The 16,519-nt window shown below is 41.6% G+C and overlaps 1 protein-coding gene and 1 long non-coding RNA gene across 4 annotated transcripts in view; one reads left to right on the plus strand and one right to left on the minus strand.

The window, feature by feature from the left end:
• Positions 1-1,302, plus strand: part of Psf2 (DNA replication complex GINS protein PSF2-like protein) — a 14,767-nt gene extending 13,465 nt beyond the window's left edge. For all 3 annotated transcript variants that reach the window (XM_071674910.1, XM_071674909.1, XM_071674911.1), the window contains exon 5: positions 435-1,302. In XM_071674910.1, the coding sequence (XP_071531011.1) occupies positions 435-638 (204 nt within the window). In that variant the 3' untranslated portion in view covers positions 639-1,302. The remainder of the gene's footprint in view (positions 1-434) is intronic.
• The window catches only part of LOC139755995 (uncharacterized), a 19,063-nt gene extending 2,956 nt beyond the window's left edge, over positions 1-16,107 (minus strand). Inside the window, exon 1 of the long non-coding RNA XR_011714235.1 lies at positions 15,878-16,107. This is a non-coding gene — a long non-coding RNA (uncharacterized lncRNA). The remainder of the gene's footprint in view (positions 1-15,877) is intronic.
• Positions 16,108-16,519: the final 412 nt, after the last annotated feature.

A 16,519-nucleotide genomic window follows, 5' to 3' on the forward strand; every position in this document is an offset into this window, starting at 1 on the left:
CACTGCCAGCCAATCTCCCTCACATTGATTTTTCATATAAAGGAGTAATATTCCAAGTATGTTCCTGTTTTTCACCCCCAATGTTGTGCCTGTGTATGATACGAGAGTTGAGGTGGAAAACATGCACAATACTGTAGCAAGAAAGAGACATCATCACATCCTCCTCTCTTATCAAGAATTATCAGACATGTCATCCACACCCTCCTCTGCCCCTCACTTAGCAGTGGACAAGGTCAACACAAAAGTTATATTTGATTCAGTGTATTTCCTTGTCCTTGGGGATCCTGATTTCTATTTTTCCGTACACGCAATGATGGAATTTTTGGACCACACCCACCTTTTATGAGTTAATGCTGTAGATAATGCAGAGAATACAGTTGGAGTGGAGATATGGACATAAGAATGAAATGTAGAATAAGTTTTTTATTTTGCAGGACATATGGGACCTGAGGATCTCCAAGCTACGGTCATCTGTAGCAGAATTTATTCAGAGTGAGGGAACTCATGCTAAGCTAGACAGACTGACGTTGTTAGAAATTAACAGCATACGACCTTTCCTGCCACATTCATTTGATCAGCTCCATCGGCTATCCAAAGCTGCTAACTCTAGCAACCTTAGTCAAACACAAGACTATTAGATGCTGGTGGAAGATTATCATGGTATCTTTTAAGTCATCATATTTGGAAAGAATGACCTTTTGTACACAATGTGGTTACAAGTCTATTTAGCAGATACCTTTGAAATTGTGATCTTGCAAATTAGATGCTACTGTACAGTTACTACATTAACTAAGCAAAGGAAATGATAGCAGTGTAATGTGAATACAATGCCATACCCACAGCGACTCATCATCAAGTATGTCTTGACTTTGAGCAAGGAAAAATGATGTTCCAAGATGTTATGTAGAAGGCCTTCATCCATTAATGGCAACATTTGCAAAGGTTGACACTTGATATAAGGATATGTTAAAAGTATTTGTAATCACATTATTCTGGCAAAAAGATATACAGATTTATATTAACTACAGATGAATATATAGTTAGAGATACTTTGTTTTTTCTGTGGACCTAAGAATGTAGGATTATGTTATTTTGCCATTTATGCTGTGTACAGGAAAAGCTTGACTGTCGGACATTTATTGGACTAGGCAGTTACAAACTAACATTCTTCCTATATATTTAATAGAGAAAGTCTAATCATACTGATGATCTAAATACTGTATTTATGTGGCTATGTATTTAAATAAAAAGTTAGTAAATATAAAAAAAAACATTTTCTATGAATAAACATTTATCAAAGTTTTTATTTTTTCATTCATCTTCACTTTTCCCATTTATCAAGGTAGCACCAGGAACAGATGAAGAAATGAACTTATTCCCCTATGTCCACTCTCTAGCTATCACGTATAATGCATCAAAACTAGAGCCCCCATCCATAAACATGCCCCACTGACCTTTTCTTGGTTTCCCCTGGCTGCTTCATCTGCCCTCATTCAGCCCAATGACAGCATGTCATACCCTAAATACCACATCAATTCACTCTATCCCTTGTGCACATCACACCCTCCTGCATGTTCAGACCCCAAACTTTTAGAGCATCTTTCACTCCAGCCTTCACCTCCTCATCAGTTTCCCCTTTTCCTTGTTCCCTCCACTGTTAACATCTATACCCTCTTAGTCATCCTCTTTATATGTCCAAACCACTTAGCTTTCTCATACGTACTCCTCTTACTACCCCACCTTTTTCATACCCAATCATTTCTTATTTGATCAATTCCCTTCACACAATGTACTGTCCAAACATTTTGTTTCCTGGATCCACCCACTTCATTATACTTTCAAACATCCCCATTTTCCCCCCTATGGAGAGTGACCTCTCTTGCAACACATTTCTCTGTGTTTAGGATCTTTATGATCTCAAGCACCATTTGGTTCACTTCATCTCCCATGGTTCCATTCATTGCCATATCTACTCCCAGGTAATGTGTCTTTAACACTCTATATCCTCCAAGTTCTCTCCATTCAAACTCATATCCTAACTAACCTTTCCCTATTTGATGTTACATCTAATAACCTTGCTTTTATTCACATATACTCTCAACTTTCTCTGGTCACTCACTCACAAACTCAAAACATCTTTTCCAGTTTCTCACTCGAATTTGCCATCAGTACCAAGATATCAGCAAACAACAACCTGACTCCCCTCCCAAGCTCCCCACCCCCAACAGACTGCATAACTGCCCCCATTTCCAGGACCCTTACATTCATCACCTCATTCATAAACAAACTAAACAGCCATGGTGAGATCACACTCACCCCTAACAGATACCTACACATGCCTCACTCCTTACTGCTTCTAGCAACTTTCCTCCCACACCATCATTTATTTGCAACACCTCCCACAGCACTCTATCAACCTTATCATGTTTCCTCCAGAGCCATAAATGCCACTGTCCTTCTCTTTCTTAGAATATTTTCTGCACACATTTTTCAAAGTAAACACGTGAACCATACCACCAACCTCTCAATCACCTAAACATTTCCGCACGCATTCTTCATGGTAACCACATGACCCACACATCCTTTACCAGTCTCGAAGCTATATTGTTCCTCCTCAACCTAAAACTCTACATGCCACCATCTCACTTAATCATACCACTTATTAGGTACATCCAATATACTTATACCTCAGTAATTTAAGGATTCATTATTTAGTCTCCCCTGCCTTTACACAATGCCAGTGTAAAGTCATTCTGAAAATCCTCTCAAACTGCTTTTACCACAAACTGCTAAAACCACTTCTCATGACTCTAACTTTGCAAACATCCACATCTGAAACACCCCCAAATCTGCCATGCTATCATCAAACACATTGGACAGTCCTTCAGAATATTCCACTTCTTCTCCACCTCACTTCTGTTCGTTGCCATTTCCCTATTTGCCCCCTTCACCACCATTCCCACTTTTTCTTGTTTTACCCATACTATCAACCTCTTTCTGAAACATTTTCTTAAGCTCCCAGAAGTTTGCTAATACTAATTCACCCCTGCTCTCATTTGCTCTGTTTTTCAGCCACTGACCTCCTGCCACTTTCTCTCGAGATCTTCCGATTACTTGCACTCCTTCGCTACAAATCATGTCCTTGCACCTCTTCTTCTTCACAAGCATAAACAAACTAAACAGCCATGGTGAGATCACACTCACCCCTAACAGATACCTACACATGCCTCACTCCTTACTGCTTCTAGCAACTTTCCTCCCACACCATCATTTCCTCATCCAAGCACTCACTACTCTTTCTTCCCTGTCCATCTCCCACATGTCCAAAACTTCTCAATTGTAAGCAGTGATTCCCTCAGCACTCCCCATTCCTCACTCTCTCCTAATTTCATCTACTCTCACCTTTTGCCAGTCTACGCTCATATCTTTTCAAAAGCCTCTTCAAGTCACTGACTTTCGCCATGCTATCCCACCAATATTTCCTCTTTTCCTAAGCCCTCAACAAACCTTCACCCACCTCCAGGAGTCTCTCTATTGCATGCCTGTTAATCAGTTTTTAATCCAATAATGCCCTTTACCCTTTTTCCTATTCATGTACATACATATTCACATTCTTTTTAAACAGGCATACCGTATCACCAGACATTTTTCAGTACAGAACTCTACAAGCTGTTAAGCAATCTTTTTCACAGCACCAGGTACCTCATGCCTTCCAATTACACCCTCAACTACCACTTTACCCACTCTCACCTTGCTCGATCCCTTGCATCAAAACCGCTAACGTGCACTTAGCTCCTCTCAAAACACTAGCTTCAATTTGTTAATCCTCTTATGTCCAGGTGCAGTGGCACTAATAATCACCTATCTCGTATTTAAGTGAAAGCATGCCAGTTTCATTGTTCTGAAATGCTCTGTACTAAGCATTACACTAATTGCTGGAGGGAAATTAAGGAGGCAGCAGTGTGCTGCAAGCTATGCTCTGCACAGACAGTTCACTTAAGAGATCTGTGAGGTCATTAAATTCTATTTTCTTCAAAGTGTCAAAGAAGAAACAGTTGATGTTGCTGATAACAGTTTTATGCTCTGAGGAGGGTTAAAAAACTTTAGCTTTTTTTATTTATATATCTTCAATGTAAGTGAGTGAGTGAGTGAGCTTGGGAAGGAGACTTGTGTGAGGAAGTACCAGGAGAGACTGAGTACAGAATGGCAAAAGGTGAGAACAATGGAAGTAAGGGGAGTGGGGGAGGAATGGGATGTATTTAGGGAATCAGTGATGGATTGCGCAAAAGATGCTTGTGGCATGAGAAGAGTGGGAGGTGGGTTGATTAGAAAGGGTAGTGAGTGTTGGGATGAAGAAGTAAGAGTATTAGTGAAAGAGAAGAGAGAGGCATTTGGACGATTTTTGCAGGGAAAAAATGCAGTCGAGTGGGAGACGTATAAAAGAAAGAAACAGGAGGTCAAGAGAAAGGTGCAAGAGGTGAAAAAAAGGGCAAATGAGAGCTGGGGTGAGAGAGTATCATTAAATTTTAGGGAGAATAAAAAGATGTTCTGGAAGGAGGTAAATAAAGTGCGTAAGACAAGGGAGCAAATGGGAAATTCAGTGAAGGGCGCAAATGGGGAGGTGATAACAAGTAGTGGTGATGTGAGAAGGAGATGGAGTGAGTATTTTGAAGGTTTGTTGAATGTGTTTGATGATAGAGTGGCAGATATAGGGTGTTTTGGTCAAGGTGGTGTGCAAAGTGAGAGGGTTAGGGAAAATGATTTGGTAAACAGAGAAGAGGTAGTAAAAGCTTTGCGGAAGATGAAAGCCGGCAAGGCAGCAGGTTTGGATGGTATTGCAGTGGAATTTATTAAAAAAGGGGGTGACTGTATTGTTGACTGGTTGGTAAGGTTATTTAATGTATGTATGACTCACGGTGAGGTGCCTGAGGATTGGCGGAATGCGTGCATAGTGCCATTGTACAAAGGCAAAGGGGATAAGAGTGAGTGCTCAAATTACAGAGGTATAAGTTTGTTGAGTATTCCTGGTAAATTATATGGGAGGGTATTGATTGAGAGGGTGAAAGCATGTACAGAGCATCAGATTGGGGAAGAGCAGTGTGGTTTCAGAAGTGGTAGAGGATGTGTGGATCAGGTGTTTGCTTTGAAGAATGTATGTGAGAAATACTTAGAAAAGCAAATGGATTTGTATGTAGCATTTATGGATCTGGAGAAGGCATATGATAGAGTTGATAGAGATGCTCTGTGGAAGGTATTAAGAATATATGGTGTGGGAAGCAAGTTGTTAGAAGCAGTGAAAAGTTTTTATCGAGGGTGTAAGGCATGTGTATGTGTAGGAAGAGAGGAAAGTGATTGGTTCTCAGTGAATGTAGGTTTGCGGCAGGGGTGTGTGATGTCTCCATGGTTGTTTAATTTGTTTATGGATGGGGTTGTTAGGGAGGTGAATGCAAGAGTTTTGGAAAGAGGGGCAAGTATGAAGTCTGTTGGGGATGAGAGAGCTTGGGAAGTGAGTCAGTTGTTGTTCGCTGATGATACAGCGCTGGTGGCTGATTCATGTGAGAAACTGCAGAAGCTGGTGACTGAGTTTGGTAAAGTGTGTGAAAGAAGAAAGTTAAGAGTAAATGTGAATAAGAGCAAGGTTATTAGGTACAGTAGGGTTGAGGGTCAAGTCAATTGGGAGGTGAGTTTGAATGGAGAAAAACTGGAGGAAGTGAAGTGTTTTAGATATCTGGGAGTGGATCTGGCAGCGGATGGAACCATGGAAGCGGAAGTGGATCATAGGGTGGGGGAGGGGGCGAAAATTCTGGGAGCCTTGAAGAATGTGTGGAAGTCGAGAACATTATCTCGGAAAGCAAAAATGAGTATGTTTGAAGGAATAGTGGTTCCAACAATGTTGTATGGTTGCGAGGCGTGGGCTATGGATAGAGTTCTGCGCAGGAGGATGGATGTGCTGGAAATGAGATGTTTGAGGACAATGTGTGGTGTGAGGTGGTTTGATCGAGTAAGTAACGTAAGGGTAAGAGAGATGTGTGGAAATAAAAAGAGCGTGGTTGAGAGAGCAGAAGAGGGTGTTTTGAAATGGTTTGGGCACATGGAGAGAATGAGTGAGGAAAGATTGACCAAGAGGATATATGTGTCGGAGGTGGAGGGAACGAGGAGAAGAGGGAGACCAAATTGGAGGTGGAAAGATGGAGTGAAAAAGATTTTGTGTGATTGGGGCCTGAACATGCAGGAGGGTGAAAGGAGGGCAAGGAATAGAGTGAATTGGAGCGATGTGGTATACCGGGGTTGACGTGCTGTCAGTGGATTGAATCGGGGCATGTGAAGCATCTGGGGTGAACCATGGAAAGCTGTGTAGGTATGTATATTTTGCGTGTGTGGATGTATGTATATACATGTGTATGGGGGTGGGTTGGGCCATTTCTTTCGTCTGTTTCCTTGCGCTACCTCGCAAACGCGGGAGACAGCGGCAAAAAAAAAAAAAAAAAAAATCTTCAATGTCTCTTTGTTTGTTATATTCTTTTTCTGCAAGAAAGATAACTGAATAATATGCAACTGCATAGTTTCATACAGAATTGTAAATTTACAAATATCATTTGACAGTCTGCAACTTGAGCTCTTAAGATTTTACCTTTTTCAACCAAATCTTTTCTTTCTCTGAATGTTTTTTTTCAATTTTTGGTAGTTTGGTACTTACAGCACTATAATTTCAGTGTCACTAAGAACATGTTACATCAGTGTTTACATTTGTATCAAACTACCCTTGAATATGATTATCTTGTAGGTCAGTGACTGGATTGGATGAAGGTGCAATTTCAAAAAACAAGAACAAATGAAACAGGTTTGCTGGGCCTCACACTGAAGCCTTTAAAATCTTCCTCCTCATATAAAGCCTTTCAGGCCCATGTGACCCTCGCCATTAAGCCCATGATATCCTCGCCCTTAAGCATATCAGACCCTCCCCTTCAAGCCCATCTGGCCTTCGCCTTCAGCTCATGAGACCCTCTTCTTCAAATTTAACACTAGGTCACAATGTTCCCCAAGCTCTACAGCTGTCTAATAAAATACTGACTTTGCTGTCTTCATCCTGCCAATTTTCTGACAGTGCTCCTGGAGGTGGAGTGCTGTGGGTACCTCAGATTAGACACTGCAGTGGATTGGGACCATGGGGACAGAAGGGAGTAATGGTCTGGAAGATAGGATTCAGGTCCTGGGCATATCAAGGTGCATGGTAGGAAAGGGCAGTGTCCTTGATGGTAAAGAAGGTTCTATCTAACCCTTTAATGTTTTCAGGTGGATATTTCGTGCTTCAATTTCAAGGATGCGAACCAAGCCTGCAGGTGGTAATTTCTCCCTATGGCAAGTCTTCCTCCAGCCATGCCAATGAGAGGACATTTACCCGAGTTTTCTACTAGCTTCTTCAATTTTTCACTCAAATATCCCACCAGCACCATGTCAACAGCAGAGAACTAACTACCCTCCCAAGCAGAGTGAATATCTTCTCCTTTCCCAAAGATCCTTGCATTCACCTTCCTCACCATCCCATTCATAAACAAATTATACAGCCATGGTGACATAACATTGCCTGACACAGACCCACCTTCACCTGGAACCATTCACTCCTCCTTCTGATCACACATAAAAACTCTTCACTCTTCTAACAGCTTCCTCCCTCACCATATATTTGTAACACTTTACAGAGAATATCTCTAAAACCCTACCATATGCTTTCTCCAGAACCATAAATACCACATACAAATCCTTCTGTTTCTCTAAGTATTTCTTGCACAAACTGTTAACCCCTGAAACACGCATCTTCTACCACTCCTGAAGCTACACTATTCCTCCCAATCTAAAACTCTGTGCATACCGCCATCCACTCAATCACCAATCTCATATACAACATAACAGGTACTATTTGTATATCTATACCTCCATAATTCAAACATTCACTTTTGCTCCACACATGCATTTACAATGGCACTACATATTCTATCAATCCTTAGGTACCTCCCTATGTGCCATACATACTCAGAAAATCCTGATTGAAATAATCAACAAAACAGTCACCCCCTTTCTTAAGAAATATAACTGTAATCCTATCCACTCTAGCTGCTTTGCTGCACTTCATCTTACGCCATGCTTTGCCACCTCTTCTCTTTTCATCAAATCACTTTCTGTGACTCTCTCAAGTCGCATCCCTCCAAGTCCAAAACATTGCACATCTACCATTCTATCATCAAGCACATCTAACAACCCATCCAAATACTCACTTCATTTCATTTCTGCCTGTTACACTTTCCTGTCTGCCCCCTTCACTGATTTTCCCATTTGCTATCTTGTTTTTCTCACAATACTAACCTTCTTTCAAAACATTTTCTTGTTCTTCTTGAAGCTTGCTGACACTTGCTCACCAACTCCCACTTGCCCTGTTACAGTTACTGCACATTCCTCTTGACCTGCCATTTCATCCCATTTTCTCTTGTACATCTCCCAATCCCTTGCACTCCTTCCCTGCAAATAATTCCCACACACCTGGCATGCATAGTGCCATTGTACAAAGGCAAAGGGGATAAGAGTGAGTGCTCAAATTACAGAGGTATAAGTTTGTTGAGTATTCCTGGTAAATTATATGGGAGGGTATTGATTGAGAGGGTGAAGGCATGTACAGAGCATCAGATTGGGGAAGAGCAGTGTGGTTTCAGAAGTGGTAGAGGATGTGTGGATCAGGTGTTTGCTTTGAAGAATGTATGTGAGAAATACTTAGAAAAGCAAATGGATTTGTATGTAGCATTTATGGATCTGGAGAAGGCATATGATAGAGTTGATAGAGATGCTCTGTGGAAGGTATTAAGAATATATGGTGTGGGAGGAAAGTTGTTAGAAGCAGTGAAAAGTTTTTATCGAGGATGTAAGGCATGTGTACGTGTAGGAAGAGAGGAAAGTGATTGGTTCTCAGTGAATGTAGGTTTGCGGCAGGGGTGTGTGATGTCTCCATGGTTGTTTAATTTGTTTATGGATGGGGTTGTAGGAGGTAAATGACAGAGTTGGAAAGAGGGCAAGTTGAAGTGTTGGGATGAGAACTTGGGAAGTGGTACGAAGGTTGTTCGCTGATGATACAGCGTGGTTGCTGATTCATGTGAAAACTGTCAGTGGTGATGAGTTTGGAATTGTAGGAAGAGAAATCTAAGTGAAATGTGAGTAATTACCCAAGGTATTTAGGTACCAGTATGCAATTGGAGGTCAATCAATTGGATGTTAAGCTTTGAATGGAGAAAATGGAGGAAGTGAGGTGTTTAGATATCGGAGAACTCCTGGCAGCGGATGGAACTATGAAGCGGAATTGATCAATCGTTGCGGTAGGGTGCACAACCCTGGGGCCTTGAAGAATATGTGAAGTCGAAACATTATCTCGAAACAAAACTGTATCTTGGAAGAATTATGTGTCTGTCCAACAATGCTCTTAGTTTGAAGGCGTGGCTATGGACATAATTGCGCAGGAGTATGAGCTGGAAATAGACTTTAGGACAATTGTGTCGATGATAGTTAGAATCGTTTGAGTAACATAAGGGTAAGTTGTGGCGAAATTAAAAAGCCTGAAGAGCGATTCAAAGAGGTGATTTGACTGTTTGGGCACATGGAGAGAATTCCTCTCTTATTAGCACCATAACCTCATCTCAACAGTTACTACCTCCCTTACCTCCTCCTCCTCCCCCTTCCCCACTTTCAGCATGCCACACACTTTTGCACATGTAAGCAATCTTTTCCTAAATACCTTCTGTTCCTCACTCACTCTCCTAGCTTCACTTACTCTTTCCTTTCATGATTCTACACTCAATCTCTCCAGGTATCTCTTCACATAAGCTTCTTTTCCAAGTTCACTCACTTTCACAACCTTCATACAACCCACATCATTTCTTCAATTCCTTAAGCCCCTAGAAAGCTTCATCTCAGCCTCCACCAAGTAATGATCAGACACCATACTAGCAGCCCCTCTCAGCATATTCATATCCAAGCGTCTCTCTTTTGCATGCCTATTAATTGGTATGAGATTCAATGATGTCCCCTTACCATCTTTACCACTTATCCATGTATAATTTTGTATGTCTTTTTAAAACAACATTCATGATCACTTGTCCTTTTTCAACACAGAACTCCTCAAGCTGTTCAACATTCTTATTCACAACACCAGATACCCCATGATCCCCTCCCATTATACCCTTAACAGCCACATTATCCACTTTAGCAAGCAAATCACCTATCACTAATACTTGATCACTGCATCTAAACTGTAACACACTCAGCTCCTTCCAAAACACTTGTCCTCTCTTCCTTGGTCCTCTTGGATTCAGGTTCATAAGGTCTAGCTAGTAATTTTACAAACTTTATAATCTTGCTATTATGAAAATATTACTAGTGAATCTGACTAAAACAGTGTAAGTAAAATAAACAATAAAAAAATAAGCCGTGTCAATTCACTTCATCCTCAGGCCTCACTCCAACACTTTTTAGCAAGTGTTGAAATATGTACACAACTTTTACACATTTCAGTGAAAGGGAACAAAATTTACTTTTGAAGTAATTTTTCCCCCATTGTTTTATTAATAACTTTAAAATTGTATGGTAAAATATATATTCTTGGAGACCTTGAAAAGTGTGAATTTTAAGTGCTAGATAAGAAACTTTGTAAGATGTTCAAGGGCTAAAGTTACAATAATCCCAACAGTGTTCTAAGAATAGCGAGTCTTGGAGCTTGAGTACATACATGTGGGAAAATATGAATGTAAAGGAGAAGAAATAATGAAATAATTGAGAATGATTTGTTGCGCGAGGCAGAATGCCTTGTGCTGGAAATTATACTGTCCTTTTACAAAGTGTGGCATAAAGCAGTCTGACTGAGTGGATTGAGCAGGTGTCATTGAAATGATTCATGTATGTAGAGAGGATGAGTAAAGAGACTTGCTAAAGGAATCAATGCCTATGAGGTGAAGTGGGAGGGGGAGATCATGCAGGTGTAAGGATGGAGTGAAGGTGAATAAATTGGAAGAACAAGGTTCAATATGTTATGGTTTATTTTGATGTTAAAGGTCTCAGCCAGGATCACATGAAAAATGGTCTATTTGAAACATGGGGTAGTCTGTGGGACTTGTCTGTCTGTGGTAGACTTTCATTTCGGTGCGTTATCCAGCAGCAGCATAGTACAGTCTTTAAAGTCAGATGACATGATCAGCTTTGCCATACTGGGAAATTTATCTGCAAACGTAGAAACAAAACGATGGTTCTCATTTCGTGCTGTCTGGGTAAGTGTGGGGAAAAAATATTCCATACACTTAGATAAGGGTATGTTTGAAGGAATAGTGGTTCCAACAATGTTGTATGGTTGCGAGGCGTGGACTATGGATAGAGTTGTGCGCAGGAGGATGGATGTGCTGGAAATGAGATGTTTGAGGACAATGTGTGGTGTGAGGTGGTTTGATCGAGTAAGTAACGTAAGGGTAAGAGAGATGTGTGGAAATAAAAAAAGCGTGGTTGAGAGAGCAGAAGAGGGTATTTTGAAATGGTTTGGTCACATGGAGAGAATGAGTGAGGAAAGATTGACCAAGAGGATATATGTGTCGGAGGTGGAGGGAACGAGGAGAAGAGGGAGACCAAATTGGAGGTGGAAAGATAGAGTGAAAAAGATTTTGTGTGATCGGGGCCTGAACATGCAGGAGGGTGAAAGGAGGGCAAGGAATAGAGTGAATTGGAGCAATGTGGTATACCGGGGTTGACGTGCTGTCAGTGGATTGAATCAAGGCATGTGAAGCGTCTGGGGTAAACCATGGAAAGCTGTGTAGGTATGTATATTTCATGATTTCATGTTCCGTTTCACGTGATAATATGCTATGCCTGTATGAACTATTACTATCATTACACATGATATAAATGCTGTGAAAAATGTTACTAATTTTAATTCAATAAACCTCGTTTTAGTGATGGACCCAATTTCCCCATCGTACTCAATTTCACTCCATTTGTTAGTATATAATTGTATTAACGCTGTCGCTTGGTGGCAGGTGACATCCTGTGGCCTCACCTGACCTAATAATCGTCGGAAGAATGTGTTTGGTGGCCCATCCTACACACCTACAGCATTAATCCTTGACACCCACACTCGATGTTCAGCAGGAGCTGATCAAATGCTGCCTCTGGAAGAGGCGCCGCTCTTACGGACTTAGCCTCAAGTCCGCCAGCTTGGAGAAAGGTCAGAAGCTTGCGACATTCGGCTTCAACGTCTCTAATTCCCCTTGGGAATAGCTGCCCCTCACAGACCTGACCTCACAACCCGGGTGTCACCGCACTAAGCGATTTAAGCAGTTGACTCACCACTAGACATCAAGTGTACCACTTTGGTACCTGACGTCTTGGCGATGTGACTCAAGCCGCCGTCTGGGCATCTCCGTCAGTAAATGTCCCAACGGGACTCCTGGCATTTCATCTTCCCAGCCTGGCAGGTGTCGTTGTGGTGCCTCATCTCCGATGTCTACCTTCTGCAAGGCTCGCCTGGGACATCGCCTCCGCCCGTCACGAGCAGCAGCTGTAACAGCACGGGACCTACGGCCACGGTATCCTTAACGCATCTTCAGGAGCCTCTTGAAACCTAAGCATTAACCGGCAGTCGCCCACACTCCAGGAGCCGCGATAAGGGCCACACCCACCTCCTCCTACAGGAGCTCAACGGTGACTCGGCACCTCGCCCCACTTCTGCTTCACCTGACGCCTCCTGTTTTGTTCTTATAGTTGCTAGTCATCGGTCATTTGCATAGCTGGCTACCCCGACCCACGCCAAGCCTGCCTCGTATTACTCGACCCACCTTACTTTACCTCTCCCTCAGTAGCCCATTGCCCTCTGCTCCCTCACCTGGTATATCCAATGCTGTTTGAGGTGTTGCCGTGTGTCCTCTCAATTACATTATTACAATACATCCAACCCTTCAAAATACTCACTCCATCTCCTTCTCACATCACCACTACTTGTTATCACCTCCCCATTTGCGCCCTTCACTGAAGTTCCCATTTGCTCCCTTGTCTTACGCACTTTATTTACCTCCTTCCAGAACAGGGTGTTTTGAAATGGTTTGGGCACATGGAGAGAATGAGTGAGGAAAGATTGACCAAGAGGATATATGTGTCGGAGGTGGAGGGAACGAGGAGTAGTGGGAGACCAAATTGGAGGTGGAAAGATGGAGTGAAAAAGATTTTGTGTGATCGGGGCCTGAACTTGCAAGAGGGTGAAAGGAGGGCAAGGAATAGAGTGAATTGGATCGATGTGGTATACCGGGGTTGACGTGCTGTCAGTGGATTGAATCAGGGCATGTGTAGCGTCTGGGGTAAACCATGGAAAGTTGTGCGGGGCCTGGATGTGGAAAGGGAGCTGTGGTTTCGGGCATTATTGCATGACAGCTAGAGACTGAGTGTGAACGAATGGGGCCTTTGTTGTCTTTTCCTAGTGCTACCTTGCACACATGAGGGGGGAGGGGGATGGTATTCCATGTGTGGCGAGGTGGCGATGGAAATGAATAAAGGCAGACAGTGTGAATTGTGTGCATGGGTATATATGTATGTGTCTGTGCGTGTATATATATATATATGTGTACATTGAGATATATAGGTATGTATATTTGCGTGTGTGGACGTGTATGTATATACACTGTGTATGGGGGTGGGTGGGGCCATTTCTTTCGTCTGTTTCCTTGCGCTACCTCGCAAACGCGGGAGACAGCGACAAAGCAAAGCAAAATAAAATACATCCAACCCAGTACACCCGCGAAATATGTATGGAGGGATAACATAAACTAACTAAAAGTATAGAAATATAAAGATGGGTCGAGATCAGAAATGATAAATCTAATAAAAACTTTAAATAAGTGACAGTGAAACAAAAGAAACATTGTCCGAAGCAATTGGAGATAGGTGAAACAAGGTGAAATTTATCGTATTATAAAAATCAAGTGTAAGTGAACATTGTAGACGAGGTGACGCCATCACCTGCCGTGGTAACTGTCATACTAGGCTGTTAACATCAAGTTGTTAACGATGTGGTGTCGGGAAACTAACTCTTGATTTCTCCCTGGTCACGTGATCGGGTCTATCACGTGTTTCTTGGTGGTTTGATTAATGTTTTAAGATGTTCTTTCATTTGATAAAGAAATAGCTCAGATGTCCTCGAACAAAAAGTAATGTTTATAGTTATCGTTTTGTTGTTTAAGATGGTGTTTGATACAGCAGAAATATTTTTTCTTTGGCTACAAATCTATTATATCAAACATCGTTCAACCAATGATTCGCTTCCTAGTAGCAGGGAAATGTGGATTCCTTTGGAGTCAATTCATTGACAAGACTGTATTTCCAACGAGAGAGTCTAACCCACGGGGGCAATTTATCAGTTGACAAGCATTGTGAACAACATTCTGGCTCATATATGTTGACGAAAGTTGTACTACTGAATTACACTCTCTGAAGCTGATACAGTGTGGCATTGTACATGTAACACCTTCTGTTCGAAGTTCTAGTAAAGTGGGGAAAGGTTTTGAAATACTATGAGGCATAGTACAGTACATATATCCTGTACCAACAGTTGAGTGTGTACAGAATCCATTGATACCACTTTTGTCCACATGTTGAACACGAATTGCAATGACAGCTACAGCGACCTGACGTCATTCCCATGTGATAACAGAAGTGATCATACTTGTAACAATTGACGTCATACATTAACCTGGCGCAGCTCCTCATGTAATTTTATTCAGTTTCTAAGTCGATTTACAGACGAAAGAAGCTGAAAAACACGAAAACTTGCCTACAAGGTCTAGAGATCCGTCAATTCATTTAGTATTGATGCATTTCAGAAAATGCATCAATGTTATTGAGATCACATGGCAATAACATTTGGCCCACACACGACCTGTTTACCTTCCACACACTTTGACCACCATAGAATTTCACCATTAACAGAACCCACAAGATATATGTAGCGTTATAACAGGTAAATCATGTTTTTATATTTACTGGCAATTTACAATACTGGTCATTTCATCCCACACTTTCCCTCTTGCACAACCCTAACTATCGAGTTATAGAAAATTGAGTGATGTTTTAACGGTAAAGAAGGAAAATCCTATTCTTAAATTACTCTTTATAATGACAACAACGACCATATATGCGTGAGTCAGGTAGTGGCTATATTTACGGTACCGTAATGGACTAGCCTTACGAGAGTTCCGGTCGCGCATGCGCAGCGGTAAATTCGGCCATTTGAAGGTGGGCGGTACAGCTAATATATGTTCATTAAAGAATTCATCCGTTCAATGTTAAGCTAATTTCTCCACTGATATACGTTGGCTGACGGTGTAGAAGGGTAAAAGAACTTAATTAAACCCTAACCTAACCTAACTTAAATGTCTTAAAATGTTACCGGTTCTCACGCGCGACCAGAACCCACGTAAAAATAACCTTATGAACCACACTCGTCCGGCAACGGGTAAACAACCGTCAACGATGAATGATCCCTCGCCCTACACAGGCGGAGTCCGGTAACACTATGTAATACAGCACCTCCGTCTATGTTTTCGATTCTACGAAAATGAAAATCACTTACAAGAACATGTTTCAGGTTACTAATGCATCTTCATGAGTCTCCCATATGAAAGAAAACCCCCCTTCCTCCACACTACATTTTCCTGTAAGTATAAATTACAGGAAATTTTCTTTGAAACCTTTCCAAGATTTCCACCCCCCCCCCCCTACTTAACTCTCTATATACAGCAAAAATTCAGCATACAATACAGGGGCTACTGGACCATAGCTGAACAACGAACATATGCAAATGAACACTTACCAACTGTGGCTGACACTTTGAGTGGCACGACCCACCAGACGACCAGTGAACCACTCATTACACACACCAACAGCCATTTCTATCGTAATTCACACAGTTGATTCTACTTCAGCAGGGGCAAACTGTAGCCAACTTCGCCATTAACTACGTCACACCATGTGATGAGGGCTGTCTTACACAGCACTGCAGGTGGACTGCAAAAAGGTGAGACAGTATTGTGTGTGTGTCAGCAGGTGTGGAGCAGTGAGGTGGACCAGGCTGGTGAGGGTCACGAAGTTGCTTCACTGATCACATACATGATGATAGACGGTGATCTACACAGCCAGGGATTATCTTGCTGGTCTATCTTACTTATTTATGTTTATATTGATGTTTATGGTTGATCTGTAATGAAATACGCCATATCTTATCATTGAGAAAAATCATGTTACGCAAGTTCGTATATGCAGTAAAAATGTATCTAGATTTTTTTTTAGATATCTTATTCCTTTTCGTTTGAGGTTTTAGTGAAACTAAATATTATCTTATACAAAAATACAAAAAAATTTAAGATAAAAAGTCAGGTTATACCAACAACCAACATTAGCGATGATCAACTTGTGTTAACACTGTTCATCATTCTGTTTAACCAACACCAAGTTT

Source organism: Panulirus ornatus, chromosome 20 (genome assembly GCF_036320965.1).
Source record: "Panulirus ornatus isolate Po-2019 chromosome 20, ASM3632096v1, whole genome shotgun sequence".
Lineage (NCBI taxonomy): Eukaryota > Metazoa > Arthropoda > Malacostraca > Decapoda > Palinuridae > Panulirus > Panulirus ornatus.